The sequence below is a fragment of the Eucyclogobius newberryi genome, unplaced genomic scaffold, assembly GCF_026437365.1.
Source record: "Eucyclogobius newberryi isolate DKJ021-1_F unplaced genomic scaffold, fEucNew1.0.hap1 SCAF_5, whole genome shotgun sequence".
Taxonomy (NCBI): domain Eukaryota; kingdom Metazoa; phylum Chordata; class Actinopteri; order Gobiiformes; family Gobiidae; genus Eucyclogobius; species Eucyclogobius newberryi.
This window is the reverse complement of record NW_027316167.1, coordinates 1,165,057-1,181,626: the sequence shown is the minus strand read 5'-3', so window position 1 is coordinate 1,181,626 and position 16,570 is coordinate 1,165,057. Positions and strand designations below refer to the sequence as shown.

At 43.7% G+C, this 16,570-nt stretch overlaps 2 protein-coding genes across 8 annotated transcripts in view; one reads left to right on the top strand and one right to left on the bottom strand.

The window, feature by feature from the left end:
- Positions 1-9,217, top strand: part of LOC140381530 (serine incorporator 4-like) — a 95,801-nt gene extending 86,584 nt beyond the window's left edge. Inside the window, exons 10-11 of the mRNA XM_072465596.1 lie at positions 6,071-6,195; positions 9,211-9,217. Coding sequence (XP_072321697.1) covers positions 6,071-6,195; positions 9,211-9,217 — 132 coding nt within the window. The remainder of the gene's footprint in view (positions 1-6,070; positions 6,196-9,210) is intronic.
- Positions 9,218-15,163: 5,946 nt separating this feature from the next.
- Positions 15,164-16,570, bottom strand: part of LOC140380964 (troponin T, fast skeletal muscle isoforms-like) — a 49,605-nt gene continuing 48,198 nt past the window's right edge. For all 7 annotated transcript variants that reach the window (XM_072464951.1, XM_072464953.1, XM_072464950.1 and 4 more), the window contains one exon: positions 15,164-15,353. In XM_072464951.1, coding sequence (XP_072321052.1) covers positions 15,317-15,353 — 37 coding nt within the window. In that variant the 3' untranslated portion in view covers positions 15,164-15,316. The remainder of the gene's footprint in view (positions 15,354-16,570) is intronic.

The window sequence follows — 16,570 nt, the reverse complement described above, 5'->3', positions numbered from 1 at the left end:
TACATTCTAAAGTACAGTTTAAAGTACATTCTAAAGTACATTCTAAAGTACAGTCTAAAGTACATTCTAAAGTACAGTTTAAAGTACATTCTAAAGTACATTCTAAAGTACATTCTAAAGTACAGTCTAAAGTACATTCTAAAGTACATTCTAAAAGTACAGTCTAAAGTACATTCTAAAGTACATTCTAAAGTACAGTCTAAAGTACATTCTAAAGTACATTCTAAAGTACATTCTAAAGTACAGTCTAAAGTACATTCTAAAGTACATTCTAAAGTACATTCTAAAGTACAGTCTAAAGTACAGTTTAAAGTACATTTTAAAGTACATTCTAAAGTACATTCTAAAGTACAGTTTAAAGTACATTCTAAAGTACATTCTAAAGTACAGTCTAAAGTACATTCTAAAGTACATTATAAAGTACATTCTAAAGTACAGTTTAAAGTACATTCTAAAGTACATTCTAAAGTAGATTCTAAAGTACAGTCTAAAGTACATTCTAAAGTACATTCTAAAGTACAGTTTAAAGTACAGTTTAAAGTACATTCTAAAGTACAGTCTAAAGTACATTCTAAAGTACATTCTAAAGTACATTCTAAAGTACAGTTTAAAGTACAGTTTAAAGTACACTCTAAAGTACATTCTAAAGTACAGTTTAAAGTACATTCTAAAGTACATTCTAAAGTACATTCTAAAGTACATTCTAAAGTAAAGTCTAAAGTACATTCTAAAGTACAGTTTAAAGTACATTCTAAAGTACATTCAAAAGTACATTCGAAAGTACAGTCTAAAGTACATTCTAAAGTACATTCTAAAGTACATTCTAAAGTACAGTTTAAAGTACATTCTAAAGTACACTCTAAAGTACATTCTAAAGTACAGTTTAAAGTACATTCTAAAGTACATTCTAAAGTACATTCTAAAGTACAGTTTATAGTACATTCTAAAGTACATTCTAAAGTACATTCTAAAATACAGTCTAAAGTACATTCTAAAGTACATTCTAAAGTACATTCTAAAGTACATTCAAAAGTACATTCGAAAGTACAGTCTAAAGTACATTCTAACGTACACTCTAAAGTACAGTCTAAAGTACAGTTTAAAGTACATTCTGAAGTACATTCTAAAGTAGTTTAAAGTACATTCTAAAGTACATTCTAAAGTACATTCTAAAGTACATTCTAAAGTACAGTTTAAAGTACATTCTAAAGTACATTCTAAAGTACATTCTAAAGTACAGTCTAAAGTACATTCTAAAGTACAGTTTAAAGTACATTCTAAAGTACAGTTTAAAGTACATTCTAAAGTACATTCTAAAGTACATTCTAAAGTACAGTTTAAAGTACATTCTAAAGTACATTCTAAAGTACAGTCTAAAGTACATTCTAAAGTACAGTTTAAAGTACATTCTAAAGTACAGTCTAAAGTACATTCTAAAGTACATTCTAAAAGTACAGTCTAAAGTACATTCTAAAGTACATTCTAAAAGTACATTCTAAAGTACATTCTAAAGTACATTCTAAAGTACAGTTTAAAGTACATTCTAAAGTACATTCTAAAGTACAGTTTAAAGTACATTCTAAAGTACAGTCTAAAGTACATTCTAAAGTACATTCTAAAGTACAGTTTAAAGTACATTCTAAAGTACATTCTAAAGTACAGTCTAAAGTACATTCTAAAGCACAGTTTAAAGTACATTCTAAAGTACATTCTAAAGTACATTCTAAAAGTACAGTCTAAAGTATATTCTAAAGTACATTCTAAAGTACATTCTAAAGTACAGTCTAAAGTACATTCTAAAGTACATTCTAAAGTACATTCTAAAAGTACAGTCTAAAGTACATTCTAAAGTACAGTCTAAAGTACAGTTTAAAGTACATTCTAAAGTACAGTCTAAAGTACAGTTTAAAGTACATTCTAAAGTACAGTCTAAAGTACATTCTAAAGTACATTCTAAAGTACATTCTAAAGTACAGTTTAAAGTACATTCTAAAGTACATTCTAAAGTACATTCTAAAGTACATTCTAAAGTACAGTCTAAAGTACATTCTAAAGTACAGTTTAAAGTACAGTCTAAAGTACATTCTAAAGTACATTCTAAAGTACAGTTTATAGTACATTCTAAAGTACAGTCTAAAGTACATTCTAAAGTACATTCTAAGGTACATGCTAAAGTACATTCTAAAGTACATTCTAAAGTACAGTTTAAAGTACATTCTAAAGTACATTCTAAAGTACATTCTAAAGTACAGTTTAAAGTACATTCTAAAGTACATTCTAAAGTACATTCTAAAGTACATTCTAAAGTACAGTCTAAAGTACATTCTAAAGTACAGTTTAAAGTACAGTCTAAAGTACATTCTAAAGTACAGTCTAAAGTACATTCTAAAGTACATTCTAAAATACAGTCTAAAGTACATTCTAAAGTACATTCTAAAGTACATTCTAAAGTACATTCAAAAGTACAGTCTAAAGTACATTCTAAAGTACATTCTAAAGTACATTCTAAAGTACATTCTAAAGTACAGTCTAAAGTACATTCTAAAGTACAGTCTAAAGTACATTCTAAAGTACATTCTAAAGTACATTCTAAAGTACATTCTAAAGTACAGTTTAAAGTACATTCTAAAGTACAGTTTAAAGTACATTCTAAAGTACATTCTAAAGTACAGTCTAAAGTACATTCTAAAGTGCAGTTTAAAGTACATTCTAAAGTACATTCTAAAGTACATTCTAAAGTACAGTCTAAAGTACATTCTAAAGTACATTCTAAAGTACATTCTAAAAGTACAGTCTAAAGTATATTCTAAAGTACAGTTTAAAGTACATTCTAAAGTACATTCTAAAAGTACAGTCTAAAGTATATTCTAAAGTACATTCTAAAGTACAGTTTAAAGTACATTCTAAAGTACAGTCTAAAGTACATTCTAAAGTACATTCTAAAGTACATTCTAAAAGTACAGTCTAAAGTATATTCTAAAGTACATTCTAAAATACATTCTAAAGTACAGTCTAAAGTACATTCTAAAGTACATTCTAAAGTACATTCTAAAGTACAGTCTAAAGTACAGTTTAAAGTACATTTTAAAGTACATTCTAAAGTACATTCTAAAGTACAGTTTAAAGTACATTCTAAAGTACATTCTAAAGTACAGTCTAAAGTACATTCTAAAGTACAGTCTAAAGTACATTCTAAAGTACATTCTAAAGTACATTCTAAAGTACAGTTTAAAGTACATTCTAAAGTACATTCTAAAGTACATTCTAAGGTACATTCTAAAGTACAGTTTAAAGTACATTCTAAAGTACATTCTAAAGTACAGTTTAAAGTACATTCTAAAGTACAGTCTAAAGTACATTCTAAAGTACATTCTAAAGTACATTCTAAAGTACAGTTTAAAGTACATTCTAAAGTACATTCTAAAGTACATTCTAAAGTACAGTCTAAAGTACATTCTAAAGTACATTCTAAAGTACAGTTTAAAGTACATTCTAAAGTACATTCTAAAGTACATTCTAAAGTACAGTCTAAAGTACATTCTAAAGTACAGTTTAAAGTACATTCTAAAGTACAGTTTAAAGTACATTCTAAAGTACATTCTAAAGTACATTCTAAAGTACAGTTTAAAGTACATTCTAAAGTACATTCTAAAGTACAGTCTAAAGTACATTCTAAAGTACAGTTTAAAGTACATTCTAAAGTACATTCTAAAGTACATTCTAAAGTACAGTCTAAAGTACATTCTAAAGTACATTCTAAAGTACAGTCTAAAGTACATTCTAAAGTACATTCTAAAGTACAGTCTAAAGTACATTCTAAAGTACATTCTAAAGTACATTCTAAAAGTACAGTCTAAAGTATATTCTAAAGTACATTCTAAAGTACATTCTAAAGTACATTCTAAAGTACATTCTAAAAGTACATTCTAAAGTACATTCTAAAGTACAGTTTAAAGTACATTCTAAAGTACAGTCTAAAGTACATTCTAAAGTACATTCTAAAGTACATTCTAAAAGTACATTCTAAAGTACATTCTAAAGTACATTCTAAAGTACATTCTAAAGTACATTCTAAAGTACATTCTAAAAGTACATTCTAAAGTACATTCTAAAGTACATTCTAAAGTACAGTTTAAAGTACATTCTAAAGTACATTCTAAAGTACATTCTAAAGTACAGTCTAAAGTACATTCTAAAGTACATTCTAAAGTACATTCTAAAAGTACAGTCTAAAGTATATTCTAAAGTACATTCTAAAGTACATTCTAAAGTACAGTCTAAAGTACATTCTAAAGTACATTCTAAAGTACATTCTAAAAGTACAGTCTAAAGTACATTCTAAAGTACAGTCTAAAGTACAGTTTAAAGTACATTCTAAAGTACAGTCTAAAGTACAGTTTAAAGTACATTCTAAAGTACAGTCTAAAGTACATTCTAAAGTACATTCTAAAGTACAGTTTAAAGTACATTCTAAAGTACATTCTAAAGTACATTCTAAAGTACATTCTAAAGTACAGTCTAAAGTACATTCTAAAGTACAGTTTAAAGTACATTTTAAAGTACAGTCTAAAGTACATTCTAAAGTACATTCTAAAGTACATGCTAAAGTACATTCTAAAGTACATTCTAAAGTACAGTTTAAAGTACATTCTAAAGTACATTCTAAAGTACAGTTTAAAGTACATTCTAAAGTACATTCTAAAGTACATTCTAAAGTACAGTTTAAAGTACATTCTAAAGTACATTCTAAAGTACATTCTAAAGTACATTCTAAAGTACAGTCTAAAGTACATTCTAAAGTACAGTTTAATGTACAGTCTAAAGTACATTCTAAAGTACAGTCTAAAGTACATTCTAAAGTACATTCTAAAGTACATTCTAAAGTACAGTTTAAAGTACATTCTAAAGTACATTCTAAAATACAGTCTAAAGTACATTCTAAAGTACATTCTAAAGTACATTCTAAAGTACATTCAAAAGTACAGTCTAAAGTACATTCTAAAGTACATTCTAAAGTACATTCTAAAGTACATTCTAAAGTACAGTCTAAAGTACATTCTAAAGTACAGTCTAAAGTACATTCTAAAGTACATTCTAAAGTACATTCTAAAGTACATTCTAAAGTACAGTTTAAAGTACATTCTAAAGTACAGTTTAAAGTACATTCTAAAGTACATTCTAAAGTACATTCTAAAGTACATTCTAAAGTACAGTCTAAAGTACATTCTAAAGTACAGTCTAAAGTACATTCTAAAGTATCCATGTATTGTGTCCATGGCAGGTGTTCATAGTAGTAAAGTTCAGGGGTAAATGCTGTATCAGAGCGTGGTGAACTTCACTCACATATATGTGATTGACAGGGCAGTCCCAGGTCATGTGACAGGGTCATGTGACAGGGTCATGTGTATCTGAAGATTCTCACCAGAGTGACAGGACCTTCCCCTGTCACACTGACAGGACCTCCCCCTGTCACACTGACAGGACCTTCCCCTGTTACACTGACAGGACCTCCCCCTGTCATTCTGACGAATCAGAAGTTACTTTATTAAAATGGAAATACTTGGATCAGAAAAGACCCTGAAGTATCAAAGTATCAGTATCAGAATCAGTATCAGAATCAGTATCAGTATCAGTATCAGTATCACTATCAGTATCAGAATCAGAATCAGTATCAGTATCAGAATCAGTATCAGAATCAGTATCAGTATCAGTATCAGTATCAGTATCAGAATCAGTATCAGTATCAGTATCAGTATCAGTATCAGAATCAGTATCAGAATCAGTATCAGTATCAGTATCAGAATCAGTATCAGAATCAGAATCAGAATAAGGGTTTATTGACATTTGTGGATAAACAGAATTCACAGATGATTCAGCACAAACACTGAACGCTGAGCGCTGAACGCTGAGCGCTGAACGCTGAGCGCTGAACGCTGAGCGCTGAACGCTGAGCGCTGAACGGCATGAAATGTACATCATGAAATATAAAGATATAAAGTTGTGTCGTGCAACAGGAAGTGGTGATATTTACATCATGAAATCTGAAGTGTTGGGCCGAGGTTTGAGGCAGTGGGACAGTCGCTCGGTGCTGAGCGCTCGCTCGGTGCTGAGCGCTCGCTCGGTGCTGAGCGCTCGCTCGGTGCTGAGCGCTCGCTCGGTGCTGAGCGCTCGCTCGGTGCTGAGCGACTGCAGAGGGTTTGAGGGAAAGTGTATCTGTAGAAGACAGAGGGAGAGAGCGAAGGAATTAGAGTAAGACATGTGACATTTGATAAGATAAAATATTCCTTTATTGTCCCACATGGAGAAATTTCATTGTTGCAACGCAGTAGATCCAGAGGAAAAGGACAGAACTTATAGAAGTTTAAGAAACACTCGTAATAGGAAAACTCTGATAAACAAAAGCTCTCATTTCTTAATAAGGGAAAATAAAAACAGTGCAAGACAAAATAATAATAATAATAATAATAATAATAATAATAATAATAATAATAATGGTAAAATAAAGACTGTTTACATCAGTTTATTCTCCTGAATGTGACATTATTGCTCCCACGATGCACTGCTGCAGGAGGAAATGTTCCACTGCACATCGACCAATCAGCACACGGTACGAGCCTGCTCACCCCTCTCTCTCTCTGCACGTGCTCAGGAGCGTCTCTCTCTCTGCACGTGCTCAGGAGCGTCTCTCTCTCTGCACGTGCTCAGGAGCGTCTCTCTCTCTGCGCGTGCTCAGGAGCGTCTCTCTCTCTGCACGTGCTCAGGAGCGTCTCTCTCTCTCTGCACGTGCTCAGGAGCGTCTCTCTCTCTGCACGTGCTCAGGAGCGTCTCTCTCTCTGCACGTGCTCAGGAGCGTCTCTCTCTCTGCACGTGCTCAGGAGCGTCTCTCTCTCTGCACGTGCTCAGGAGCGTCTCTCTCTCTGCACGTGCTCAGGAGCGTCTCTCTCTCTCTGCACGTGCTCAGGAGCGTCTCTCTCTCTGCACGTGCTCAGGAGCGTCTCTCTCTCTGCACGTGCTCAGGAGCGTCTCTCTCTCTGCACGTGCTCAGGAGCGTCTCTCTCTCTGCACGTGCTCAGGAGCGTCTCTCTCTCTGCACGTGCTCAGGAGCGTCTCTCTCTCTGCACGTGCACAGGAGCGTCTCTCTCTCTGCACGTGCTCAGGAGCGTCTCTCTCTCTCTGCACGTGCTCAGGAGCGTCTCTCTCTCTGCACGTGCTCAGGAGCGTCTCTCTCTCTGCACGTGCTCAGGAGCGTCTCTCTCTCTCTGCACGTGCTCAGGAGCGTCTCTCTCTCTCTGTCGGGGCGGAGTAAAGGGGCGTGGCTCCTGTCAGCGGAGTAAAGGGGGCGTGGCTCCTGTCAGCGGAGTAAAGGGGCGTGGCTCCTGTCAGCGGAGTAAAGGGGGCGTGGCTCCTGTCAGCGGAGTTAAGGGGGCGTGGCTCCTGTCAGCGGAGTAAAGGGGGCGTGGCTCCTGTCAGCGGAGTAAAGGGGGCGTGACTCCTGTCAGCGGAGTAAAGGGGCGTGGCTCCTGTCAGCGGAGTAAAGGGGGCGTGGCTCCTGTCAGAGGAGTAAAGGGGGCGTGGCTCCTGAGAGCGGAGTAAAGGGGGCGTGGCTCCTGTCAGCGGAGTATAGGGGGCGTGGCTCCTGTCAGCGGAGTAAAGGGGGCGTGGCTCCTGTCAGCGGGGAAAAGGGGGCGTGGCTCCTGTCAGCGGAGTAAAGGGGGCGTGGCTCCTGTCAGCGGAGTAAAGGGGCGTGGCTCCTGTCAGCGGAGTAAAGGGGGCGTGGCTCCTGTCAGCGGAGTAAAGGGGGCGTGGCTCCTGTCAGCTGAGTAAAGGGGGCGTGGCTCCTGTCAGCGGAGTAAAGGGGGCGTGGCTCCAGTCAGCGGAGTAAAGGGGGCGTGGCTCCTGTCAGCGGAGTAAAGGGGCGTGGCTCCTGTCAGCGGAGTAAAGGGGCGTGGCTCCTGTCAGCGGAGTAAAGAGGGCGTGGCTCCTGTCAGCGGAGTAAAGGGGCGTGGCTCCTGACAGCGGAGTAAAGGGGGCGTGGCTCCTGTCAGCGGAGTAAAGGGGGCGTGGCTCCTGTCAGCGGAGTAAAGGGGGCGTGGCTCCTGTCAGCGGAGTAAAGGGGCGTGGCTCCTGTCAGCGGAGTAAAGGGGGCGTGGCTACTGTCAGCGGAGTAAAGGGGGCGTGGCTCCTGTCAGCGGAGTAAAGGGGCGTGGCTCCTGTCAGCGGAGTAAAGGGGGCGTGGCTCCTGTCAGCGGAGTAAAGGGGGCGTGGCTCCTGTCAGCTGAGTAAAGGGGGCGTGGCTCCTGTCAGCGGAGTAAAGGGGGCGTGGCTCCTGTCAGCGGAGTAAAGGGGGCGTGGCTCCTGTCAGCGGAGTAAAGGGGCGTGGCTCCTGTCAGCGGAGTAAAGGGGGCGTGGCTCCTGTCAGCTGAGTAAAGGGGGCGTGGCTCCTGTCAGCGGAGTAAAGGGGGCGTGGCTCCTGTCAGCGGAGTAAAGGGGGCGTGGCTCCTGTCAGCGGAGTAAAGGGGGCGTGGCTCCTGTCAGCGGAGTAAAGGGGCGTGGCTCGAGATTTCACAAACAAACTTGAAATTTACGTCTTTTGGAGAATTTGCTTCAGGATGAAAAATGAAGATTTAGAGTTTTTTGTGTTTAATCCAGGTCAGTCCGACAGGTGCGCCCCTGGCTGTGGCTTATGGCCCCGCCCCCCTGTGAATTACTGCCTCCTGATTGGTCTGGCTCTGAAATACAGCGGCAAGGTTTAACCAGGACTAAAGCGGGTCTAAAGCAGGACTAAAGCAGGACTAAAGCAGGACTAAAGCAGGTCTAAAGCAGGTCTAAAGCAGGACTAAAGCAGGACTAAAGCAGGACTAAAGCAGGTCTAAAGCAGGTCTAAAGCAGGACTAAAGCAGGACTAAAGCAGGTCTAAAGCAGGTCTAAAGCAGGACTAAAGCAGGACTAAAGCAGGTCTAAAGCAGGACTAAAGCAGGACTAAAGCAGGACTAAAGCAGGTCTAAAGCAGGACTAAAGCAGGACTAAAGCAGGACTAAAGCAGGTCTAAAGCAGGTCTAAAGCAGGACTAAAGCAGGTCTAAAGCAGGACTAAAGCAGGACTAAAGCAGGTCTAAAGCAGGTCTAAAGCAGGTCTAAAGCAGGACTAAAGCAGGTCTAAAGCAGGTCTCTTTGGTCTTGTTCAGGGAGCTCTTTCTGTTCTTCCAAACAGCTCCTGATGGATGAAGAACACGATGATAATAATAATAATAATAATAATAATAATAATAATAATAATAACTTTTATTTATATAGCGCTTTTCAGTGACCCAAAGACGCTGACCATAATAAAAAAGGGGGTGTATTTACAGACAGGGGGGACAACACGTACAGAACACATTAATATACAGATAAAATGAACAAGACAGAAGAAGTAGAGAGAAAAAGATGGGGATGTAACAGGGGGTAGAAGAGTAGGCAATGGGGTAGAGGAGGCTAGGGGTAGGGGAGGTCATAGGCTTGGGTGAAGAGGTATGTTTTTAGGCGGGATTTGAATGTTGTGAGTGAGGGAGAGTGGGACGGGGGGGAGGGAGTTCCAGAGTCGGGGTGCTGTTCGGGAGAATGCTCTGTCGGCAAAAGTTTTGAGTCGGGATGTTGGTGCAGTCAGGGTGAGAGAGGAGGAGGATCGGAGAGCTCGGGTGGGGCGGTGGGGGATGAGGAGGTCAGACAGGAAGGGGGGGGGCAAGGTGGTGAAGAGCTTTGAAGGTGAGGAGGAGTATTTTAAAGTTTATGCGCTGCTTGATGGGGAGAGAGTGGAGAGAGCGGAGAACGGGAGTGATGTGATCACGGGACCGGGTGTGGGTGAGGAGGCGGGTGTGAGTGAGGAGGAGGGTGTGGGTGAGGAGGCGGGTGTGGGTGAGGAGGCGGGTGTGAGTGAGGAGGAGGGTGTGGGTGAGGAGGAGGGTGTGGGTGAGGAGGCGGGTGTGGGTGAGGAGGAGGGTGCGGGTGAGGAGGCGGGTGTGGGTGAGGAGGAGGGTGTGGGTGAGGAGGAGGGTGCGGGTGAGGAGGCGGGTGTGGGTGAGGAGGCGGGTGTGGGTGAGGAGGAGGGTGTGGGTGAGGAGGCGGGTGTGGGTGAGGAGGCGGGTGTGGGTGAGGAGGGTGTGGGTGAGGAAGGTGTGGGTGAGGAGGCGGGTGTGGGTGAGGAGGAGGGTGTGGGTGAGGAGGAGGGTGTGGGTGAGGAGGAGGGTGTGGGTGAGGAGGAGGGTGTGGGTGAGGAGGCGGGTGTGGGTGAGGAGGGTGTGGGTGAGGAGGCGGGTGTGGGTGAGGAGGAGGGTGCGGGTGAGGAGGCGGGTGTGGGTGAGGAGGCGGGTGTGGGTGAGGAGGCGGGTGTGGGTGAGGAGGCGGGCAGCGGAGTTTTGGACCATTTGGAGTCTGTGGAGGGAATGGGAGGAGATGCCAGTGAGGAGGGAGGTGCAGTAGTCAAGGCGGGAGGAGATGAAGGCATGGATGAGGGATTCAGCAGCGGGGAGGGTGAGGCAGTGTTGGATTTTGGCGATGCGGCGGAGGTGGAAGTATGAGGTCTTGACGATGTGGCTGACATGGGGAGTGAAGGAGAGGGTGGGGTCCATGATGACACCGAGATTGCGTACCAGGGTAGAGGGGGTGAAGGTCGAGGTGTCGATGCTGAGTGAAAAGGGACCAGTTTTATTGAGAGTGGATTTGGTGCCAATGAGGAGGAGCTCTGTTTTGTCACTGTTCAGTTTGAGGAAGTTGAGAGTGAGCCATGATTTTATTGTAGAGATGCAGGTTTCAATGTGGCTGAGGGAAGGGTTTTGGGTGGATTTGGTGGTGAGGTATATCTGGGTGTCGTCAGCGTAGCAGTGAAAGTCCAGGTTGAGTTGGCGGAGGATGTGACCAAGGGGGAAGATGTAGCAGATGAAGAGGAGGGGGCCGAGGACTGAGCCCTGGGGGGCCCCCTGCGTTACTGGGGAGAGGGTGGATGAGTGACCGGAGAGGGAAATGAACTCTTGCCTGTTGGTGAGGTAGGAGGTGAGCAAGTGCGTAACGCGCTAGCCTTCGTAACGTGCTAGCATTCGTAACGCTCTAGCCTTCGTAACGTGCTAGCATTCGTAACGCGCTAGCCTTCGTAACGTGCTAGCATTCGTAACGTGCTAGCCTTCGTAACGCGCTAGCCTTCGTAACGTGCTAGCATTCGTAACGCTCTAGCCTTCGTAACGTGCTAGCATTCGTAACGTGCTAGCATTCGTAACGTGCTAGCCTTCGTAACGCGCTAGCATTCGTAACGCGCTAGCATTCGTAACGTGCTAGGATTCGTAACGCGCTAGCCTTCGTAACGTGCTAGCATTCGTAACGTGCTAGCCTTCGTAACGCGCTAGCATTCGTAACGCGCTAGCATTCGTAACGTGCTAGCATTCGTAACGCGCTGGCCTTCGTAACGTGCTAGCATTCGTAACGTGCTAGCCTTCGTAACGCGCTAGCCTTCGTAACGTGCTAGCATTCGTAACGCTCTAGCCTTCGTAACGTGCTAGCATTCGTAACGCGCTAGCCTTCGTAACGTGCTAGCCTTCGTAACGTGCTAGCATTCGTAACGTGTTAGCCTTCGTAACGCGCTAGCATTCGTAACGCGCTAGCATTCGTAACGTGCTAGCATTCGTAACGCGCTAGCCTTCGTAACGCGCTAGCCTTCGTAACGCGCTAGCATTCGTAACGCGCTAGCATTCCTAACGCGCTAGCCTTCGTAACGCAAGAGCCTTCGTAACGTGCTAGCATTCGTAACGCGCTAGCCTTCGTAACGTGCTAGCATTCGTAATGTGCTAGCCTTCGTAACGCGCTAGCATTCGTAACGCGCTAGCCTTCGTAACGCGTTAGCCTTCGTAACGTGCTAGCATTCGTAACGTGCTAGCCTTCGTAACGTGCTAGGATTCGTAACGTGCTAGCATTCGTAACGTGCTAGCCTTCGTAACGCGCTAGCATTCGTCACGCGCTAGCATTTGTAACGCGTTAGCCTTCGTAACGTGCTAGCATTCGTAACGTGCTAGCCTTCGTAACGTGCTAGCATTCGTAACGTGCTAGCCTTCGTAACGCGCTAGCATTCGTAACGCGCTAGCATTCGTAACGTGCTAGCATTCGTAACGCGCTGGCCTTCGTAACGTGCTAGCATTCGTAACGTGCTAGCCTTCGTAACGCGCTAGCATTCGTAACGCGCTAGCATTCGTAACGTGCTAGCATTCGTAACGCGCTGGCCTTCGTAACGTGCTAGCATTCGTAACGTGCTAGCCTTCGTAACGCGCTAGCCTTCGTAACGTGCTAGCATTCGTAACGCTCTAGCCTTCGTAACGTGCTAGCATTCGTAACGCGCTAGCCTTCGTAACGTGCTAGCCTTCGTAACGTGCTAGCATTCGTAACGTGTTAGCCTTCGTAACGCGCTAGCATTCGTAACGCGCTAGCATTCGTAACGTGCTAGCATTCGTAACGCACTAGCCTTCGTAACGTCTTAGCATTCGTAACGCGCTAGCATTCGTAACGTGCTAGCATTCGTAACGCACTAGCCTTCGTAACGTCTTAGCATTCGTAACGCGCTAGCCTTCGTAACGCGCTAGCATTCGTAATGCGCTAGCATTCGTAACGTGCTAGCATTCGTAACGCACTAGCCTTCGTAACGTCTTAGCATTCGTAACGCGCTAGCCTTCGTGACGTGCTAGCATTCGTAACGCGCTAGCCTTCGTAACGCGCTAGCATTCGTAACGCGTTAGCCTTCGTAACGCGCTAGCCTTCGTAACGTGCTAGCATTCGTAACCCGCTAGCATTCGTAACGCGCTAGCATTCGTAACGCGCTAGCCTTCGTAACGCGCTAGCCTTCGTAACGTGCTAGCATTCGTAACGCGCTAGCATTCCTAACGCGCTAGCCTTCGTAACGCAAGAGCCTTCGTAACGTGCTAGCATTCGTTACGCGCTAGCCTTCGCAACGTGCTAGCATTCGTAATGTGCTAGCCTTCGTAACGCGCTAGCATTCGTAACGCGCTAGCCTTCGTAACGCGTTAGCCTTCGTAACGTGCTAGCATTCGTAACGTGCTAGCCTTCGTAACGTGCTAGCATTCGTAACGTGCTAGCATTCGTAACGTGCTAGCCTTCGTAACGCGCTAGCATTCGCAACGCGCTAGCATTCGTAACGTGCTAGCATTCGTAACGCGCTGGCCTTCGTAACGTGCTAGCATTCGTAACGTGCTAGCCTTCGTAACGCGCTAGCCTTCGTAACGTGCTAGCATTCGTAACGCTCAAGCCTTCGTAACGTGCTAGCATTCGTAACGCGCTAGCCTTCGTAACGCGCTAGCCTTCGTAACGTGCTAGCATTCATAACGCGCTAGCATTCGTAACGCGCTAGCATTCGTAACGCGCTAGCATTCGTAACGTGCTAGCATTCGTAACGCACTAGCCTTCGTAACGTCTTAGCATTCGTAACGCGCTAGCATTCGTAACGTGCTAGCATTCGTAACGCACTAGCCTTCGTAACGTCTTAGCATTCGTAACGCGCTAGCCTTCGTAACGCGCTAGCATTCGTAACGCGCTAGCCTCCGTAACGCGCTAGCATTCGTAACGCGTTAGCCTTCGTAACGCGCTAGCCTTCGTAACGCGCTAGCCTTCGTAACGTGCTAGCATTCGTAACGTGCTAGCATTCGTAACGTGCTAGCCTTCGTAACGTGCTAGCATTCGTAACGTGCTAGCATTCGTAACGTGCTAGCCTTCGTAACGCGCTAGCATTCGTAACGCGCTAGCATTCGTAACGTGCTAGCATTCGTAACGCGCTGGCCTTCGTAACGTGCTAGCATTCGTAACGTGCTAGCCTTCGTAACGCGCTAGCCTTCGTAACGTGCTAGCATTCGTAACGCTCAAGCCTTCGTAACGTGCTAGCATTCGTAACGCGCTAGCCTTCGTAACGCGCTAGCCTTCGTAACGTGCTAGCATTCGTAACGCGCTAGCATTCGTAACGCGCTAGCATTCGTAACGCGCTAGCATTCGTAACGTGCTAGCATTCGTAACGCACTAGCCTTCGTAACGTCTTAGCATTCGTAACGCGCTAGCATTCGTAACGTGCTAGCATTCGTAACGCACTAGCCTTCGTAACGTCTTAGCATTCGTAACGCGCTAGCCTTCGTAACGCGCTAGCATTCGTAACGCGCTAGCATTCGTAACGTGCTAGCATTCGTAACGCACTAGCCTTCGTAACGTCTTAGCATTCGTAACGCGCTAGCCTTCCTAACGTGCTAGCATTCGTAACGCGCTAGCCTCCGTAACGCGCTAGCATTCGTAACGCGTTAGCCTTCGTAACGCGCTAGCCTTCGTAACGCGCTAGCCTTCGTAACGTGCTAGCATTCGTAACGCGCTAGCATTCGTAACGCGCTAGCCTTCGTAACGCGCGAACCTTCGTAACGTGCTAGCATTCGTAACGCGCTAGCATTCCTAACGCGCTAGCCTTCGTAACGCGCTAGCCTTCGTAACGTGCTAGCATTCGTAACGCGCTAGCCTTCGTAATGTGCTAGCATTCGTAACGTGCCAGCCTTCTTAACGTGCTAGCCTTCGTAACGTGCTAGCCTTCGTAACGTGCATAATGGATACTGTACAATTCCGACGCAAAAACACATGAAAGACATAAATAAAGACATAAATAAAAGAAATGAGCCGATTAAATGAATAGATATTGTGTCTTGTGTTTTGATCGTTCAGGAAGTGAGAGAAGTGCTTCCTGTTTGGTTTAGATTCTGTTCATTTAAAATGATTAATATTGAAGTTATTTCACTGTGAACGCTGGAAAAATAGATCTAATTCATGTCTAAATGGAAGATCTGATAGAGAATTCTGATCCGGGTAAAAATAAATAAATAAATAAATATATATATTTGTTTATTTTGAAGTGTTTTATGATCTTTAAGTGCTGCTGTTTCTGATTCATTTTTTATTTGAATTCATCAGAAGTTGAAGTTTATTGGATTCTCTTTTCGCCGTCAGAGGAATGCGTTTGTCGCCATCATCTAAGTTTAGTGTTGCTTAGACTATTCAGCGTTTTCTCCTCCTGAATGTGCAGTAAGTACAACTCGGTAACGCTGAAATACTTGGTACAAATACTTCATGTACTTATGAAACAAACACAGAAGACTTGAACAATAAAGTGAAATAAAACAGAAGCGGTTCATATTTTATTTTTCTCGTTCAGCTCAAACTCTAACATCTTATTCTGAAAGAACGTCATGAGGACACTTCCTGCGGCGCTGTGACATCACTTCCTGCGGCGCTGTGACATCACTTCCTGCGGCGCTGTGACATCACTTCCTGCGGCGAGAGGCGGCTCCCTTTTTGCTGCTGCAGAATCAGACACAAGACAAATGAGTCAGTTTCAGATGTTTGAGTTTGAGTCTCGTGTTCACGTGTGACCAGAGGAAGTTCATGTGTTCACGTGTGTGACCAGAGGAAGTTCATGTGTTCACGTGTGACCAGAGGAAGTTCATGTGTTCACGTGTGACCAGAGGAAGTTCATGTGTTCACGTGTGACCAGAGGAAGTTCATGTGTTCACGTGTGTGACCAGAGGAAGTTCATGTGTTCACGTGTGACCAGAGGAAGTTCATGTGTTCACGTGTGACCAGAGGAAGTTCATGTGTTCACGTGTGTGACCAGAGGAAGTTCATGTGTTCACGTGTGACCAGAGGAAGTTCATGTGTTAACGTGTGACCAGAGGAAGTTCATGTGTTCACGTGTGTGACCAGAGGAAGTTCATGTGTTCACGTGTGACCAGAGGAAGTTCATGTGTTCACGTGTGACCAGAGGAAGTTCATGTGTTCACGTGTGACCAGAGGAAGTTCATGTGTTCACGTGTGTGACCAGAGGAAGTTCATGTGTTCACGTGTGTGACCAGAGGAAGTTCATGTGTTCACGTGTGACCAGAGGAAGTTCATTTGTTCACTTGTGTGACCAGAGGAAGTTCATGTGTTCACGTGTGACCAGAGGAAGTTCATGTGTTCACGTGTGTGACCAGAGGAAGTTCATGTGTTCACGTGTGACCAGAGGAAGTTCATGTGTTCACGTGTGACCAGAGGAAGTTCATGTGTTCACGTGTGACCAGAGGAAGTTCATGTGTTCACGTGTGTGACCAGAGGAAGTTCATGTGTTCACGTGTGTGACCAGAGGAAGTTCATGTGTTCACGTGTGACCAGAGGAAGTTCATGTGTTCACGTGTGACCAGAGGAAGTTCATGTGTTCACGTGTGACCAGAGGAAGTTCATGTGTTCACGTTTGACCAGAGGAAGTTCATGTGTTCACGTGTGTGACCAGAGGAAGTTCATGTGTTCACGTGTGACCAGAGGAAGTTCATGTGTTCACGTGTGACCAGAGGAAGTTCATGTGTTCACGTGTGTGACCAGAGGAAGTTCATGTGTTCACGTGTGACCAGAGGAAGTTCATGTGTTAACGTGTGACCAGAGGAAGTTCATGTGTTCACGTGTGTGACCAGAGGAAGTTCATGTGTTCACTTGTGACCAGAGGAAGTTCATGTGTTCACGTGTGACCAGAGGAAGTTCATGTG